This window comes from Elgaria multicarinata, chromosome 1 (genome assembly GCF_023053635.1).
Source record: "Elgaria multicarinata webbii isolate HBS135686 ecotype San Diego chromosome 1, rElgMul1.1.pri, whole genome shotgun sequence".
In the NCBI taxonomy this organism is placed as follows: domain Eukaryota; kingdom Metazoa; phylum Chordata; class Lepidosauria; order Squamata; family Anguidae; genus Elgaria; species Elgaria multicarinata.
In genome coordinates, this window is record NC_086171.1 from 13,577,526 (window position 1) to 13,593,209 (window position 15,684).

At 44.8% G+C, this 15,684-nt stretch overlaps 1 protein-coding gene and 1 long non-coding RNA gene across 2 annotated transcripts in view; one reads left to right on the forward strand and one right to left on the reverse strand.

Annotated features, from left to right (window-relative positions):
- Positions 1 to 12,412, reverse strand: part of VWDE (von Willebrand factor D and EGF domains) — a 60,241-nt gene extending 47,829 nt beyond the window's left edge. Inside the window, exons 1-3 of the mRNA XM_063147539.1 lie at positions 12,340 to 12,412; positions 4,630 to 4,814; positions 2,549 to 2,780 (exon numbers count right to left, since the gene is read on the reverse strand). Coding sequence (XP_063003609.1) covers positions 2,549 to 2,780; positions 4,630 to 4,814; positions 12,340 to 12,412 — 490 coding nt within the window. The remainder of the gene's footprint in view (positions 1 to 2,548; positions 2,781 to 4,629; positions 4,815 to 12,339) is intronic.
- Positions 1 to 15,684, forward strand: part of LOC134396937 (uncharacterized) — a 212,491-nt gene that overhangs the window by 82,248 nt on the left and 114,559 nt on the right. The gene's annotated exons all lie outside the window — the stretch shown is intronic.

Here is a 15,684-nt window from a genome sequence, read left to right on the forward strand (position 1 = left end):
TGCTATGAGATCCTTTCTTCTCAAGTCTAATTGTCAAGACAGAAATGGAATTTTGCTTAATCTGTTCATCTGTTTTGTTGTTGTTTTTAAAAATGCAATTTAGCATATCAATAGACCATTTCTTCACTAAATCTGCAATAATTTGTATAACACCTTCCAGAGCGCTACCTGTAATAGTCTGTTGCAGCAAAGAGTTCTGTGACACCTTAAAGACATTAAAGCACTTTCTTCTTCTTTTGCAGACTAGAATCAACTTCATGCTACGGATGTGATTAAAACAATAGCTTTGTAGGAAAAGAGCATCATTTTATTCAGTCTAAACATGCAAAGGATTGCACTCTAGTTTAATTAATTATTGTAGAAGGGACAGCAGTTTTGCCTTAACATAAAAAATACAGTCAGCCATTCTGATTTGCAATTAAGAGACTTTTTTAAAAAGCAGCATCTCATGAGAATAAGCACACTGACTGTCAATCCTTTGGATCATGATCAAAGAAAAATAGCAGTCAGGGTTTTTTTACTGAGAAGAAACCTTATAAAAATGTATTCTCCACAGGTAGTCGAAATCCACTCTGCCACCGTGGAATTCTTCCATGCCAATTTACTGCACCCCATTCTATTTCCACATCATTCTATTGCCCTCACAGGATGATAATGCAGCCCATCTCACGTGCCTAAGCCACGTGCACAAGCAACACACATGGAGTGGGAGGCATGCGGCAGAGACAGCCCATGTAGTTTGCACTCTGCTCAGTCCGTCAAACAGCTGATTGGAGGACAGAAATTGGTGAGGGGTGGAGGCACATCCCTGTGCACCTTCCTGCCCATGGAGATCATGCTCATCCCTCCCCCTGCAGATCCCACCCTTCCTAGCCCGCCAAACTTGTGTGTGTGTGTGTGTGTGTGTGTGTAGCACAACCAGGCACTCCTGAATGGAACTGATTAACCAAACCCATTTCAAGCTGACTTGAGGGCTGCTTTTGGAACGGAAACTGCTTTGGTCACCCTGTGGGATGACCTTTGCCGAGAAGTACAGGGGGAGCGTGGCCCTTTTGATTCTCTTGGACCTCTCAGCGGCTTTTGATACCATTGGCAATGGTATCCTTCCGGAAAGGTTGTCTGGGCTGGGAGTTGGAGATTCTACACTGCCTACTTGATGGCTGATTCCAGAAAGTGGTGCTGGGGGGGTTATGGCTCTGTGCCTTGGCAGTTATCCATAAGGTGCCACAGGGCTCTATTTTATCCCCCATGCTGTTCAACAGGGCTCTATTTTATCCCCCATGCTGTTCAACAGGGCTCTATTTTATCCCCCATGCTGTTCAACATCTACATGAAACCACTGGGGGATGTTATCTGGAGAAACGAACTGAGATGTCAACCAATATTACCCTATCTCTATTTTTTATCAAATCCAGATGAGGCAGTAGCTGTTCTGAATCAGTGCCTGGGCATGCATGAGACTGGACTGGATGAGAGCCAATAAACTGAGACTCAATCCAGACAAGATGGAGGTACTCTTAATGGATGGTCCATTTCCCTGGCTAAGTGATGTTCAACCTATTCTAGAAGGGGTTGCCCTCTCCATAAAGGATGTTACTTTGAGGGGTGCTTTCAGCGGAAAAGCCTGAGGGTGGTTTCAAGATGGCTGCTGCATTGTATAATCGATGCAGCATCGTCACCCACCCACCCCGGGGCTTTCTGTGTGTATAGACCACCCTATAATACACATTTCTACCTACCGGTACAATGGGGGAGAACATAAGATTGTTACATCTGGAGTCTACAACAGGGGTGGAAAACCTCAGGCCTGCTCTCTCAATCTGGCCCCCTGGGATTCCCCAGACAGCTATAACACTTTCCCAAGCCCAAGCCTCTTCGCCCCGTTTGGTGCTTTGCTGAGTTTTGTTCAGGTTTTCCCCATTCTAAAAGGTCCACATGCGTCTCCTACGCCTTAGTTACTGGCAGTAAGAGCTTGAAGCTAAAATATACTGGCATTATTGGTATTTTGACCCTGTCATAAGAACATACTGTATTTCTTCGATTCTAAGACGCACTTTTCCCCCCAAATTAACATCTCTAAAAATGGGGTGCGCCTTAGAATCGATGGTGTCTTAGAATCGAAGAAATACGGTAAGAAGAGCCATGCTGGATCAGACCAAGAGTCCATCTAGTCCAGCTCTCTGTTCACATAGTGGCCAACCAGCTGCCCACAGGAAACCCACAAACAGGACATGAGTGCAAGAGCACCTTCCCACCCATGTTCCCCAGCAACTGGTGTACATAGGCTTACTGCCTTTGATACTGGAGGTAGCACATAGCCATCAACAGCCTTCTCCCCCAGGAATTTATCCAAGGCCCTTTTTAAAGCCATCCAAATTGATGAACATCACCACATCTTGTCCCTTTTGTCTGAAACACCTTTTGCCTTCAATCCCACCCATCACCAGAATGCGACCCCCAAGAGCTTCTCCAGAATAGAATTCGGGCCCCGGGATGAAAGAGGATCAACGCCCCTGGTCTACAGTGACCTCGCTGCACCAGTCCTCACCTTCTGCGCAATATCCCATGCACCCCTGAGTAGGCTGGAGCAAGTATACAAAGAAATCTCCGCAGTTCCTCACACTAACGGGAATTCGGAACAGGCAGCAATCCTTTGTAGTGCTGAAGAAAAACTGCCATGTTGCACAGGCCGTCAAGTGTTTGATCTCGCCAGGCCGAGGCATGGATTCCGACTCTCTCAGAGACAACCAGACGGGGGCCTGCGTTCCGCAGTGGTTCATCTTCCCACATCAACAGCAAAAGAGAGAAATATCATCAATTGGCACAATGTACTGCCCCCACCCAAGGTAGGTCAAAAACGGAATGAGAAATGAAGAACCCACTGGGCCTATGTTCTCAGTAGCACAAACTCACGCAAATTAAACACAACATGTCAACTATGGGTAATGTCCTGTTTCATCACTTGCTGAGTGCTGCAAAATGCAGGGGCTTGACTAGTGCTTAGCAGGTCACGCAGTACATGATGCAGTGGGAAGACTTTGGCTAAGTGATTTGTAAGCTGGGTGTCAGGAACTTGGAATATGCACGTGGCCACTGCATTACAGGCGGGAACCTCCTTAGAGCCAAACGATAAGGTGTGTCAATTGCATTGTGTGAAGCTCAAGGTTAGCTTTTAATTTACCCCAGTGTAAGCACATACAGCCCCAATAAGGATCAGGACCATCGTGCACCAGGAGGGGAGAATTAAATCTTCCTCCCCCACCCACCATTTCCTCCCCCCACCCCAAATGCCATCTTTATGGAGAGAATTGGCATCCGTTGAGGCCAATGGAGACCTTTTCTGTTTTAAAATTCTTTTGCTTTTCCACCCATGGAGGTGGAAGGATTTCAGGGGGAAATGGTGTGGACCATTAGGACCTCCAAGTGGTTTTAATTAAAACTGGGGCCTGACATGCTTACACTAGAGTAAACAATAAGCTATCCTTCAGAATATGCTAAGTGACTGGCGTAATGTGTACTCTGATTCTCAATGAGGAACAATGGAGTTTGGTGGTTCTGACATCAGTGGGGCAGTGAATCCGCTCCAGGTTTCAGTTAGAACCAGTCAGAACTCTAAAGGAGCTATTCAAGGTGCTTCCCTAGGACAGCACCTTTAGAGTTCTGACTGGAACCCAGAGCAGATAAGTAACACCTGCTATTGTGAAATCTGAAACCCGTTGGCAGAAAGCAAAGAAGAAAAGTTGTTCATAAGAACATAAGAAGAGCCATGCTGGATCAGACCAAGGGTCTATCTAGTCCAGCACTCTGTTCACTCAGTGGCCAACCAGCTATTGACCAGGGACCCACAAGCAAGACATGGTGCAACAGGACCCTCCCACCCATGTTCCCCAGCAAAAGGTGTATAGAGGCTTACTGCCTCTGATATTGGTGGAAGCACATAGCCAGCAGGACTAGTAGCCATTGATAGCCTTCTCCTTCAGGAATTTATCCAACCCCCTTTTAAAGCCATCCAAACTGGTGGCCTTCAGTTCCTTCCGCTAAGTTAGAGGAATGTCTTTATCACCCAATATCACCAGCCACAAATTACTAATACAGACAACTATATCCAGCTATATAGGAAATGTGGCAGAAGCCTTATCACTTGGTAAACCCCCAGCCTTTACCACATATAAAAATACGTGGCCGTAAAAACACTTCACCAGATGTGTAAAAACAACAACACACAACCAGATGGTAAGCTGGCCATCAATATTCACCCAATATCAGCAATGAAGGGAAAGAAAACTCATGATGTGTGTGTGTGTGTGTGAGAGAGAGAGAGAGAGAGAGCACAGATCTGTACATTTTTATGTGGTATACTACCCACTAATATGTGGTATGACTCTTCCCTACCCCAGATCAAAGATAATTCTTTCTTTCTGTTCTAGATCAGGATTATTCAAAGCGGATTTAGGATGCAGAAATTGTTTTTGTGCACTTGTCAGTGGGTTAGCAGGATACCTGCAGAATAAAGCCAGGTTTAATGGCTAAGATGTGCTTGTACGCAAGATATCTAATTCATAATTTTAAAAAAGGAGTCTGTCCCATTATGCAAGTATTTCTTATATATTGAATTGAATGCACCAATACCTCCACGCACTTGGTTGGCATTTCAGCCTGTTTATCAAAAATTAGAAAGCGGTACCATCCAGATACCAGGGAATGGTCACATATTAAGTCCTGAATAGCTGATTGCTGAAGCTGTGATGAATCAAAATCAACGCTTCGGTATGGACTATGAAGGATCTGATGGCCACCAGGATGACATTCTAGAGCTGCAGAAATATTAGAGACATTAAAAATACTTTTTTATCCAACAATACTATCATATTGGTTTCAAATACATTTAACTAAATTACATGACGATATACTATCAGTCAAAATAAAACACTCTTGTTAGAAAGATTTCCATTACATTCAGTAAGGTCAGTTGGGATCTAAAGCTCTCTAGACACTCTAATTGAAAACAATATGGGTGAAATCAAGTTCCTGTTGTACATATGGGAAAACACTTCCGCTCATATATGGGGAGGGTCAATGTATATTTCTATTGGCAGCCTCTTTTGCATCATGGGATACTAAGAACATACGAAAAGCCATGCTGGATCAGACCAAGAGTCCATCTAGCCCAGCATTCTGTTCACAGAGAGGTCAACAAGACCAGGAGTCCACAAGCAGGACTCAAGTGCAATAGCACCCACCCATGTTCCCCAGCAACTGGTGGGGAACTGCTCTGGACGGTTTCTTTCTGACTTGGGATGGATCTTTGGAGTTACAAAAAAAAATATCTTCCAACAGAATTTATTTCAAGGCAGCCAATATACAGGAACCCAGGAAACTGTCTTATACTCAGACCATTGGTCCATCTAACCCAGTACTGTTGGCACTGACAGGCAGCAGCTCTGCAGGGTTTCAAGCCGGATTCTTCCCTACCCCTACCTGGAGATACCGGGGATCAAACCTGGTACCTTCTGCATTGCCAAAGGAAGTGAGGCAGGTGGCTACCCGGAGGAGGGCCTTCTCTGCTGTGGCACCCCAGCTGTGGAATGAGCTCCCTAAGGAGGTTCGCTTGGCACCTAGATTATATGCCTTTAGATGCCAGGTAAAGACCTTTTTATTCTCCCAGCATTTTAACAGTCTATAAATAAATTTTAACTGGTGTTTTAAATTTGTAATTTTGCATTGTTGCTGTTTTTATCTGGTTGAGCTTTTATATTGTATTTTATATTATGGTTTTATACTGTTGTTTTATACTTTAAACATTTTTAATTTTTGTGAACCACCCAGAGAGCTCCGACTATTGGTCGGTATAGAAATGCAATAAATAAATAAATGCAAATCATGTGGTCTACCACTGAGCTACAGCCCCTCCCAAAGACATAGACATGATTTATGTTGTAATCAAAGTTTTCAAAGCATGATCTTGTAGATTGCCAAGGTGAAGAAAACTTAATGATCATAATTTAATTTTAACTATGTAAATATTTTTTTTGTTTCAAAACATATTTTCAGTCTTTGTTTCATGTAACAGTTAGTAATGTTATGTGACGACCCATGTTTATACAATAAACTATATCTCTACAACAACTGTGTTTGAAACAATCTAATGTTGTTCATGTGTGCTAATGGCACATTCACTAAACACACTTGTAGAAAAGCAGTTATTTATTTCTAGAGTACCTATATAAAACAGGTGCCATATGTTAAGTAAAAAACATAGGGTTGGATCCAGATATAAGCATAATTAGAATGCACCCAATGGAATACGTGGGATTCAAGTTCATCTCATTATATAATTTCATTCCTTTGTGCAACTAGTTTGCTCTATGAAACTTCAGTGTTTTTTTGCATGATGTACATTATTACACAGATGCACTCTGAATCCAGCAAACAGAATGAGACGTAATGTAGATCTGAGAGACCTGAGTTCAAACCCAAACAGAGGAAGAACTACAGGTGGGATTAGAAAATCAGACGATTAGTCTATTTCAGTATAGACACAACGGCCCTGTTCAGACAACACACTAAACCATGCTGCTTAACCACAAAATGGTTAATGGAATGCACTGCATTCCGTTAACCATTTTGTGGTAAGCAGCATGGTTTAGCGTGTTGTCTGAATGGGGCCAATGACTGGCAGCAGCTCTCTGGAGTTTCAGATTAGAGTGTTTCCCAGTCTGACCTGGAGATGCCTGGAATTGAAGCTAAGACCTTTTGCATGTAAAACATGTGCTCTACCATGACCTATGGTCCTTCCCCATAAAATCTCTATCAGTCAGCAGCAGTTCCCCTTTCTGTACAATAGTAAAAGGAATAGTTGGGAGGTAATCAACAAGCATTGCAGCAAACCACGAACAGTAAACCGAAATATGTACATTAATGATGAAAGGAGGCAGAATGATATAAACTGAATTTAAACTTGAAAATGTGTGTGTCGTATTAACAAATGTTGAAAAACATAATATAAAACATTAACTTCATTGCAGTTGTGTCTCTGGCACTAAAATCCAGGAAACTGACAAATTGAGACCCTCAATAGGAGAAAAAAAAAGAGTCCTCATGGCTAATCTAAACCACAGACTTTGAGTCAGTTCAGACAACACGCTATTCAACAATGGACTATTTAAGCAACAATTGCTAAAATAGTCCCCGCTGACTAACGTGTTGTCTGTCGGGGAAAAACCACTCCACGGTTACTTATTTTCCAGAAATAACCAATGGAAATAACCAACGGTTTGCAGAGTTGCTTATCGTGTTGTGTGACGACCTCCGTGGATTCCCACCCACCCCACCCCCGGTGTTTACAGAGTCATGAGGCAAGAGCAGCAGAAACCTCGGGCACTCTTGCCCAGAGCACCTCTATTGGTATGGGAAATAATCCTGTCCCGTGAAGCACTTGGGAAGCTGATGATTGTGCCATCCCTTGGTGGGGCAGAGGCATTGGGGGCTTCCCATGTGCTTCCTGGGACAGGGACATGCCATCCCTAGGTGAGCTACTGCTCATCATAGGGGCCCACTTGTTCCCAGGGAAGTGCATGCCCCTTGCCCCGTCCCACGATCCATCTGGAGATCTGCTCGTGGGAATAGAAGGAGCTCCTTCCATCCCCTCTAGTCAATCCCCAAATGGATTGCAGGGTGGGGGGGTGAAGGATGTCTCCCACAGCTTGATGTGTAATGTCGAACCGTGGGGAAAATCCATCCACTGATATTGAGGCGAGGGGCGCAACAATCTGTCCTGCAGCTGTGATGAGCAGGGCAGCTTCTTGAACCTCCTGTCCACATTCACCACAAGACAAGGGCATGGGGCACGCAAGCATCTCTTCTTCCACTTAGTAGCGGCATGAGTGATGCTTCCACATCCTGTCCCCCTTCTTGTGTGGCGAATGGGGACAGAAGGTGCAGGAATCTGTTCTCCTCATCACAGCTGCAGGAGAGATCCTTCCCAGTCAGGGCCATGGCAACAAGGAAGGGGACAGCATTGCAATAGCTGCCCATGTCCCTGTTGCTATGGCCCCGATGGGAAAGGATGCGTCGGCACCGAGCCATGTGATCTCTTGACAGGGATGACATCACTCTGCGCTGGTGCGTCCTTCACTGGCAGTGCATCCCGGGCCTGGACACACTAGGAGACCATTCCTCAGCTTCTTGCTTTTGCACATCGTGTTTCTCTGAGCGATGTCCCCATCGCCTGTCCCTGCATGGCTGCCAATGACAGGGGAGGTGATGTGCCTGCCAGAGCAACGGTACACTTATTCCACTTCCTGTCCAGAGGAGCGATGCCTCTGTGTCACCGCTTCTTTCTCCAGCGACGGCCAGTGCAAAAGATGCACCATGGCCACTGTTGGAGAAAGAAGCGGCAGCGAAGGCATCGCACCACCTGCAGGAGGTGGAATCAATGCGCCACCTCTGCTGTCGCTCCGGCAGTGGCCGCAGCGAGTCTCCATGCATTGCGTCTCTTCTCCCTCTGTCCCTCCCCATGGAATGGCGGCGCCCCAATAAAGTAAGCAGGAACCAGCGCCGCCATTCAGTGGGGAGTGGGGAGGGGGAGGAGAGACAACTACTCAATAGAGTGTGTATACTTTACTCCACGGAGCACTACTTCCATGTCGCTCGAGTGTGACATGCAAATAGTCCTCCGTGGAGTGGGCTATTCACACTCCATGGACTAAAGTGTCATCCAATCGCACCCTTTGATTGCAGATTGTAGGTATGAACAAAAGTTGGGATCCAATTATAATAACTGTCAATGAGTGTGCAACTAAGCAGCTAGTAATATTGTGCTACATTCAAAATGTAAATCTCACCAAGTTGGCCCTTTAATATATCATTGATTGATTGATTTCTCTGAAATGGTGCATAAGCACATAGCACACTAGTTTATTCCAATGAAGGAATTGTAATATACCGCAGAACAACCATCCTTAGGTAAAAGAACTTCAAACGCAGTATTAATAAAGGAGACAAACTGCTTGGAGTAATCAATAAACAAGGAAGCTCAAGGTAACAATTAAACAGTCTTGGTTTCTATGAGAAGCTAAGGTCAAAACATCAGCTATGCAATTTTTCTTAAGTTTGTACAATATGTACAACTTGTGGCAAGTTGTCAAACGGCATTTATATTGCTGTTTCTCACTAAAGCTCAAAAGATCATAAACAACATATTGTGATTTGGATAAACAGTTTTATCAACAATAAAATCAATGTGCAGTTGCCATGGCAACTGATTAAGAAATTATATGACGGCCTTGTTCACATGGAATGTTTGGCCTGGATTTTCACTTCCCATTGATTCTCCTGACCACAAGTGGTTCCCCACAGTAATGACAGCAGTGCCGACAGGTTGTCATCAGAGGTCCCTCATTAATGCCCTGGATTATACACATTCCATCCTGTTCACAGTGAATTGCCCGGTGGATTCCACATGCTCAGATGTGCATTTCTAACCCCCTATTGATGTGAATTGGCTGATCCAAGATGGCCTGTAAGAGCTTCAAGACGGGCCAATTAACACAAATGGAGCCATTTTCAGTCGCTCAATTTTGGCGGCAGGCTCTGCCCCTATCTATGTGCCTTGAGTAAAACATCTGAAGAAACCCCCTTGCACGTATGATCAGGGTGGAACCTGCTGCCAGGATCCTTCCTGCTACATGTTCATTTCCCCCAGATAGACCACTTGAAAAGGCCTCTCTGCCCCGCCCCGCCCCAGGTATCTTTAAGTATGCATAGGGAATCATTTACTACTTCAGCTGGAAAGAGGATGAAATGCATATGCACTAGAAAGGGGAGAAATCACGACGTTGCCACCTGAAAGGTGGCCTATAAATATGGAATTAAATATAATGGTAATAGGTCTAATGCAAGAAAAAAAAGGTCTTTACCTGGTACTGGAAAGGTAACAAAGATGATGCCAGGAAAGCTTCAATGGGGGAAGCATTCCAGTGTTAAGATGCTGCCACCAGGAAAAAACCCTACCTTGATTAACAACCTGCTTCACCTCAGACTAGTGCTGTGCCAAATCCTGCCCCCTATTTTCAAGAACTTTTTCTCTCCCTGCAAAAGAAGCATGGTTTTTTTTCTGCCTCTTTCGCAGGGAGGGAGAGAATTTTGGAAAATTTTCTCCTTGGGGAAGGGGACAGCATTTCCACATACCTTTTAAAAGTGGAGCCAGTTGTTGAGGGGTCCTCTTTCCATTTTTTTAAAAAAACAACAACACTCCTAGCATTTGGAAAAGCCCAGCAGTTCTTCTTGAATGCCTTTTGGAGACCATGTGACCTCACCCTCTCCAATAGGCATTCAGGAAAAACTCTTGGGCTCCTGCAAGTGCCGGGAGTGTTTTTTTAAAAAAAATAACAGAAAAAGACCCCTCAACACCTGCCTACACTTAAAAAGATATGTGGAAACGCTGTCCCCCTCCCCAAGGAGAAAATTCACCAAAATTCTCACCTGTCTCAGCCTCTTTTGCAAGAGTTTTAGTTTCCCCCCACCCCCCATGAAATGCAGAGAATGGAATTGAAATTTTCAGCACAGCATTACCTCAGACAGTGCCTAGGAGTCAAACAATACTTCTGAAGACAATCTACATGTTTAGATAGGGTTAGGGTGGGAGCAAGTGGTCCTTGAGATATGCTTATTCCAGACCAATTAGTGCAGCAGCATTGAACCCATTTCAGCTCAAGGACTGAATTCAATTTCAGAGTTCTTGGGTGATGCATCCCAGTAGTTGACAGCGCCAAAGGCAAAAGAGGTGGATGGGGGGATACCAAAAATACCAGCAGATTTTAGCTGAAATCTTTTTAAGCCTTAGGAGAGGAATTTCACCCTTTTAGAATGGTGAAAAACTCCTCAAAAGTCAGGACACCACTGAAAGATTGACAGTTGGGGGGAAAGGGGGCATGATCATCTGGGAACTACAGAGGGACGGCTTGGGACTCTAGGCATGATGTTTGCACCCTGGAATTAGGGCTCTGAAAGTAAAACAACAACAATCAGCACTTTGAGTTGTGTCCAGAAGTAGGCCAGAAGTCAGTACAGATGTTTCAAAACCTGGCAAGAGGTTAGCTGGGATATTTTTAATGTGTGGCTAACCTACAGATATACTATCTCTACCTAGAAGGGGTCACAGTTGGTGTGGTGAAAGACCACTCTGTGCTGTGAAAGACACTTGTGTCTCCAAAAATAAAGCCGGATTTGATAGCACCCCAAAACTGCAAACCTGACATTTTAAGTAGAGTGTAACCCCATCCATAACAGGCTGAAACTCGCATCACTGGTCAGATTACAAACCCCCAGACCTCAGTTTTGCCTGGACTGAAATTCTGTTAGCTAGATGCACTTTATGCTAGATGCACTATTCCAGATGCACATTGGGAATAATAACAATAACAACAACAACAACAACAACATCAACAATAACTATTTTTAAGGGTTGAACGCAACTAGGCAAATCAAACATGTTAAGGGGTAACAACATTATTAGTAGTAATAAATTAGTAGCAATTATTGTTAATAGTAGTAATAGTAATAACAATTCTGGTGGTAGTAAAACTTATTGAGATAATGTACGCAATGTTGTTTTGGAAACTCTTAAGTGCTACATAAAAGCTAAATATTATAATAAACCCATATGTGCAGCAGTGCTCACCGACCCAAATCAACCTAAAATTAGTCAAGTTTCCATCCTCCTGAAAATTATTATTAACATCAGTAGTCATAACAATTGTGGTGGTTGTAATACTACTCTAGGATTGAAATATGCGAGTCCTATCTTCCTCTCGGAGCACCACACCACGGGCACAAAACAAAATCAAACCAATGACTATAAAACAATGGGTTGCATCCCATGATAGTCTAACTGAAGTCCCATTCATTTCAACGATTCTACTCTTAAGTGGGACTAACACGGGATACAACCTTGGTAGGTTTTCAAAATCAGAATACAAAACGAGATATATATATATATATATATATATATATATATATATATATATATATATATATATATAATGATTGGCATGGGGTAAAATCGAACTTAAGTACTACTTGGAACATGGAAATGAATGGGATTCAAGTTAGTCATGACGAACTTCAGCCCCATTCATTTCAATGGGTCTACTCTAGGTAGGGCGTGTGTTTACGCCCTATTACATTTTATTCGACAACATTTCAAGCCCGTTGCAATCTTGACCGCACGCCTTTTGCATTCCCCCCACTCGAGCCCCAAACTTAAAGATGTTCCAAGTCGCCCCCCCCCCCCTTTTACCTGTTTTTCTCCCCAGTTGAACCTGCCTGACTGGGGCTTACCTGGCTGGCAGCGCGCTTCCCCGAGGCACAGCAGTGCCACCCAAAGGGAGAGGACGCTGCCCGGCGGGCGCATCGCTGCCCTTTCCTTGGAGGCCGAGGCGGACGCGGGGAGACAAGGTTCCTCCGCTCAGCCCCGCTGGGGAGCAGCAGCAGGTTGGACGGGCTCGGCGCGTCTTTCACTCGGGCCCTCTCTGGCGGGGGAGCGCGGCGGGGGCGGAGGCGCGCTCTGCCTGCTTCGCCGCTCGGCCGCCAAGTCCTTGCTGGAGTTGCTGCACTTTCCTCGAGTCCCGGGACCGTCTCGCGCGCCCTCTCCCTGCAGGCCGCTTTGCCTGGAAAGCAGCAGCAGCAGCAGCAGCAGCTGAAGCAAGCAGAATAGGGAGGGAGCAGCCAGCTAGCCAGCAACGTGAGCAGCTGCTGCGGCCCAGCCTTTCCGAGGCTCTGGCCCCTGGCTCCGTCCAGGTCTGCTGGTCCTTATGGAAGATTCTAAAGCAGACAGGCGGCCCAGGTCTGAGCTCTCTCCTTACTGGTGTAGTTCAATCAGCCTTGGATTAACCTTTAAGCAATATAAGCACCTGCTTAGGGCACCAAGGGAAGGGGGCACCACAGAGTACCGGTACCATAGCTGTAGCCATCTAATTTTAAGGAATTCCAGATTCATGTAAAGGACCTAGAGGCATATTCTAAAACCGGCAATTTTTTAATTATTTGTGCTTTATTATTATTACACCCAATCAACCAGCTTTAGGGTCTATGTGTCCCACCACGTCATTCTGACACCTGAGATAACTTGCTGACAATCTTTGTCTCAACATATACCCAGAGTTCAGTATGTTTGATTGTCTTACCAAGTTTATATTTAATATAGTTGTGTCTTCTGGTGTGGGGAATAGCCTTGAAGAAAACTGAGTTTTTAATGTCTTATTTCATCTTCAGCACTTATTGAGTCTTAATGTCTTGCCGGCTAAGCAATGGAAGGGCCAAGGGGGGAACATTATTGGGCTGTGCTTAGGGCATCAGCTGGTCTTAATCTGGCCCTGAGTTCAATCCCACTCCCCTCCATCACCTCAGCCTTCTGTGTTCCTGCTCGTCCCTCCAGCCTGGCGTTGGCTTGCCACAGGCGGCGGGAATTCTCGTGTTGGAAACGCATTGAACCCTTGCAAGGAACCACGGGGCCCTGCTTGTGGGGCCCTGGTCCACAGCTGGTTGGCCACTGTGTGAACAGAGTGCTGGACTAAATGAAGCCTCGGTCTGATCCAGCAGGGGTCTTATGTTGTTATGGGAAGGATGAAGTGACCGACTCGCGTCATTTCATTCACACGGGTCTGTCTAGGAAGGATTATCTCTGCGTGCCAGGTAGCCCCCGCCATAAGGAGGAAGCAGAAAGGAGCAAAAGAAACTAAAAATATTCTTAAAGTGTAAGTAAGGTAACTAATCAGGAACATAAAGTGGGCACCAGCAGCCCACAACCCAGAATTATAAGAAGAGCCATGCTGGATCATATCAAGGGTCCATTAGATGGTCTGCATGATCAGGGTTTCACATTCCAGACTAGTCTATGTGCATTGGTCAGACTCCCCTCTACAGATGCGTCCTTCAACACATGGATCGCAAGGGAAGTGAATTTGGCCCTGCTCTCCCAATCCACGCGATTATTAATCCCATAAATTGAATGCCCAAATAGGGGTTTGTCTCATCTTTCTTTCTGAGGCAGCCAAGTTGAATGGCCACTGTGGGGATTACCCCCTTTGCATTATATGCGATCCACATGCTACCCACCTTTGTGATAGTGGGGTCATTCTTTGATGGGGTGAAACGTCTTCCAGTGGCTGATTAAACAGAGCTCCGTGCCTGCTCCATGATTGCAAGGCAGCCTTAGTGCTTATTATGTATATAATAGCTAGAATTTGCATAGCTGTACCCTTGGGAATACATGTCTGGACTATTCTAGTGACCTTTCCACCATAAGAGAAGAGTTGGCCAGATCTTTACACAATGCAAGTCTGTTAACATTTAGCTACTGAAGCCCCTCCCTGCTCAAAAATTCCAAAAGTACAGTGGAAAAATTGAATAGATAGATGGCTTTAATAAACAAAATTAAATGTCTAGTACAATTCCCACCCCCACCCCAATATAAAACAGAAACCAGAGAACAAAAGGTGAGTGTACATACATGTATGTAGCAAAGGGAGGAACGGGGGGGGCGGGATTTTCCGGGTGTATTTAAATACACCCGGAAGCCTTCTTGAGTAAGCCTTCTAGGAGTGCAGATACCTTTGCACAACGATGCTAGGGAAAATATCCTTTGTGTACTATAGACAGGATACAATTATTTATTGTTCTTGGATTGAGCTGAACTAAGTCTTCTGAGTACAAACAACAGCCCTCTTGGCTAAGTGAAGTACCCATTGCTGTTTTGGAATAAGTCCTCAGCAAGCAGAGAAGAATACTCTACTTTTCTTCTTTAGCTAGCCTTTCTTGGCATTAGCTGATATATTCAGAATCCCAAATGATCAAGATGCATTGCTCTTTTTAAAAAAAAAATGCAGGCAGAAAGGATGATCTTAGAATCAGTGCAGCTTTGTTTGCATAAGAATGTAACATTTAGCGTGTTTGGGTCTTCCATTTTTACTTTCATAAAAATACTCCACTGTTGTGCTACCTTCTGTTTTGCGAGAAAGTATAAGTAAGATATCCGCAATCAGATTCTTTGCTTATTTACTCAAAAGTAAGCCCAACACTGTTCAGTGAAACTTATCCCAGGTAAGTGGGATGGCTTTAAAAGGGGGTTGGATAAATTCCTGGAGGAGAAGGCTATCAATGGCTACTAGTCCTGATGGCTATGTGCCGTCTCCAGTATCTGAGGCACTAAGATACACCAGTTGCTGAGGAACAAGGGTGGGAGGGTGCTGTTGCACCATGTCCTGCTTTGTTGGTCCCTGGTCGACAGCTGGTTGGCCACTGTGTGAACGGCGTGCTGGACTAGATGGACCCTCGGTTTGATCCAGCATTGCCCTTCTTATGTTTTTATGTTCTTAAGTGGACACAGGATTGCAGTCTTAGATTTCTTCAACAGGTTGGGTGTCCTAGGAAAGTAGGCAAAGACAACATCTCCCCTCCTCTTGCTTTATATCCCATTATTCCTCTCGGCACTTTATACAGCAACAATTCCGAGACCACCCATGGGTTCAGGGAATGCTTTGAGCAATTCACTGTCAAACCTGTCAGTTGAAATCAGTATAAAAGACACTGGGCAGACCGCACGAAGCAGCAAAGCACTGAAGTGCACAAAAACAGGGCTTAAAACGGGAGATCCTGGATAACAGAAACAGGGATGATGGGGAAGGA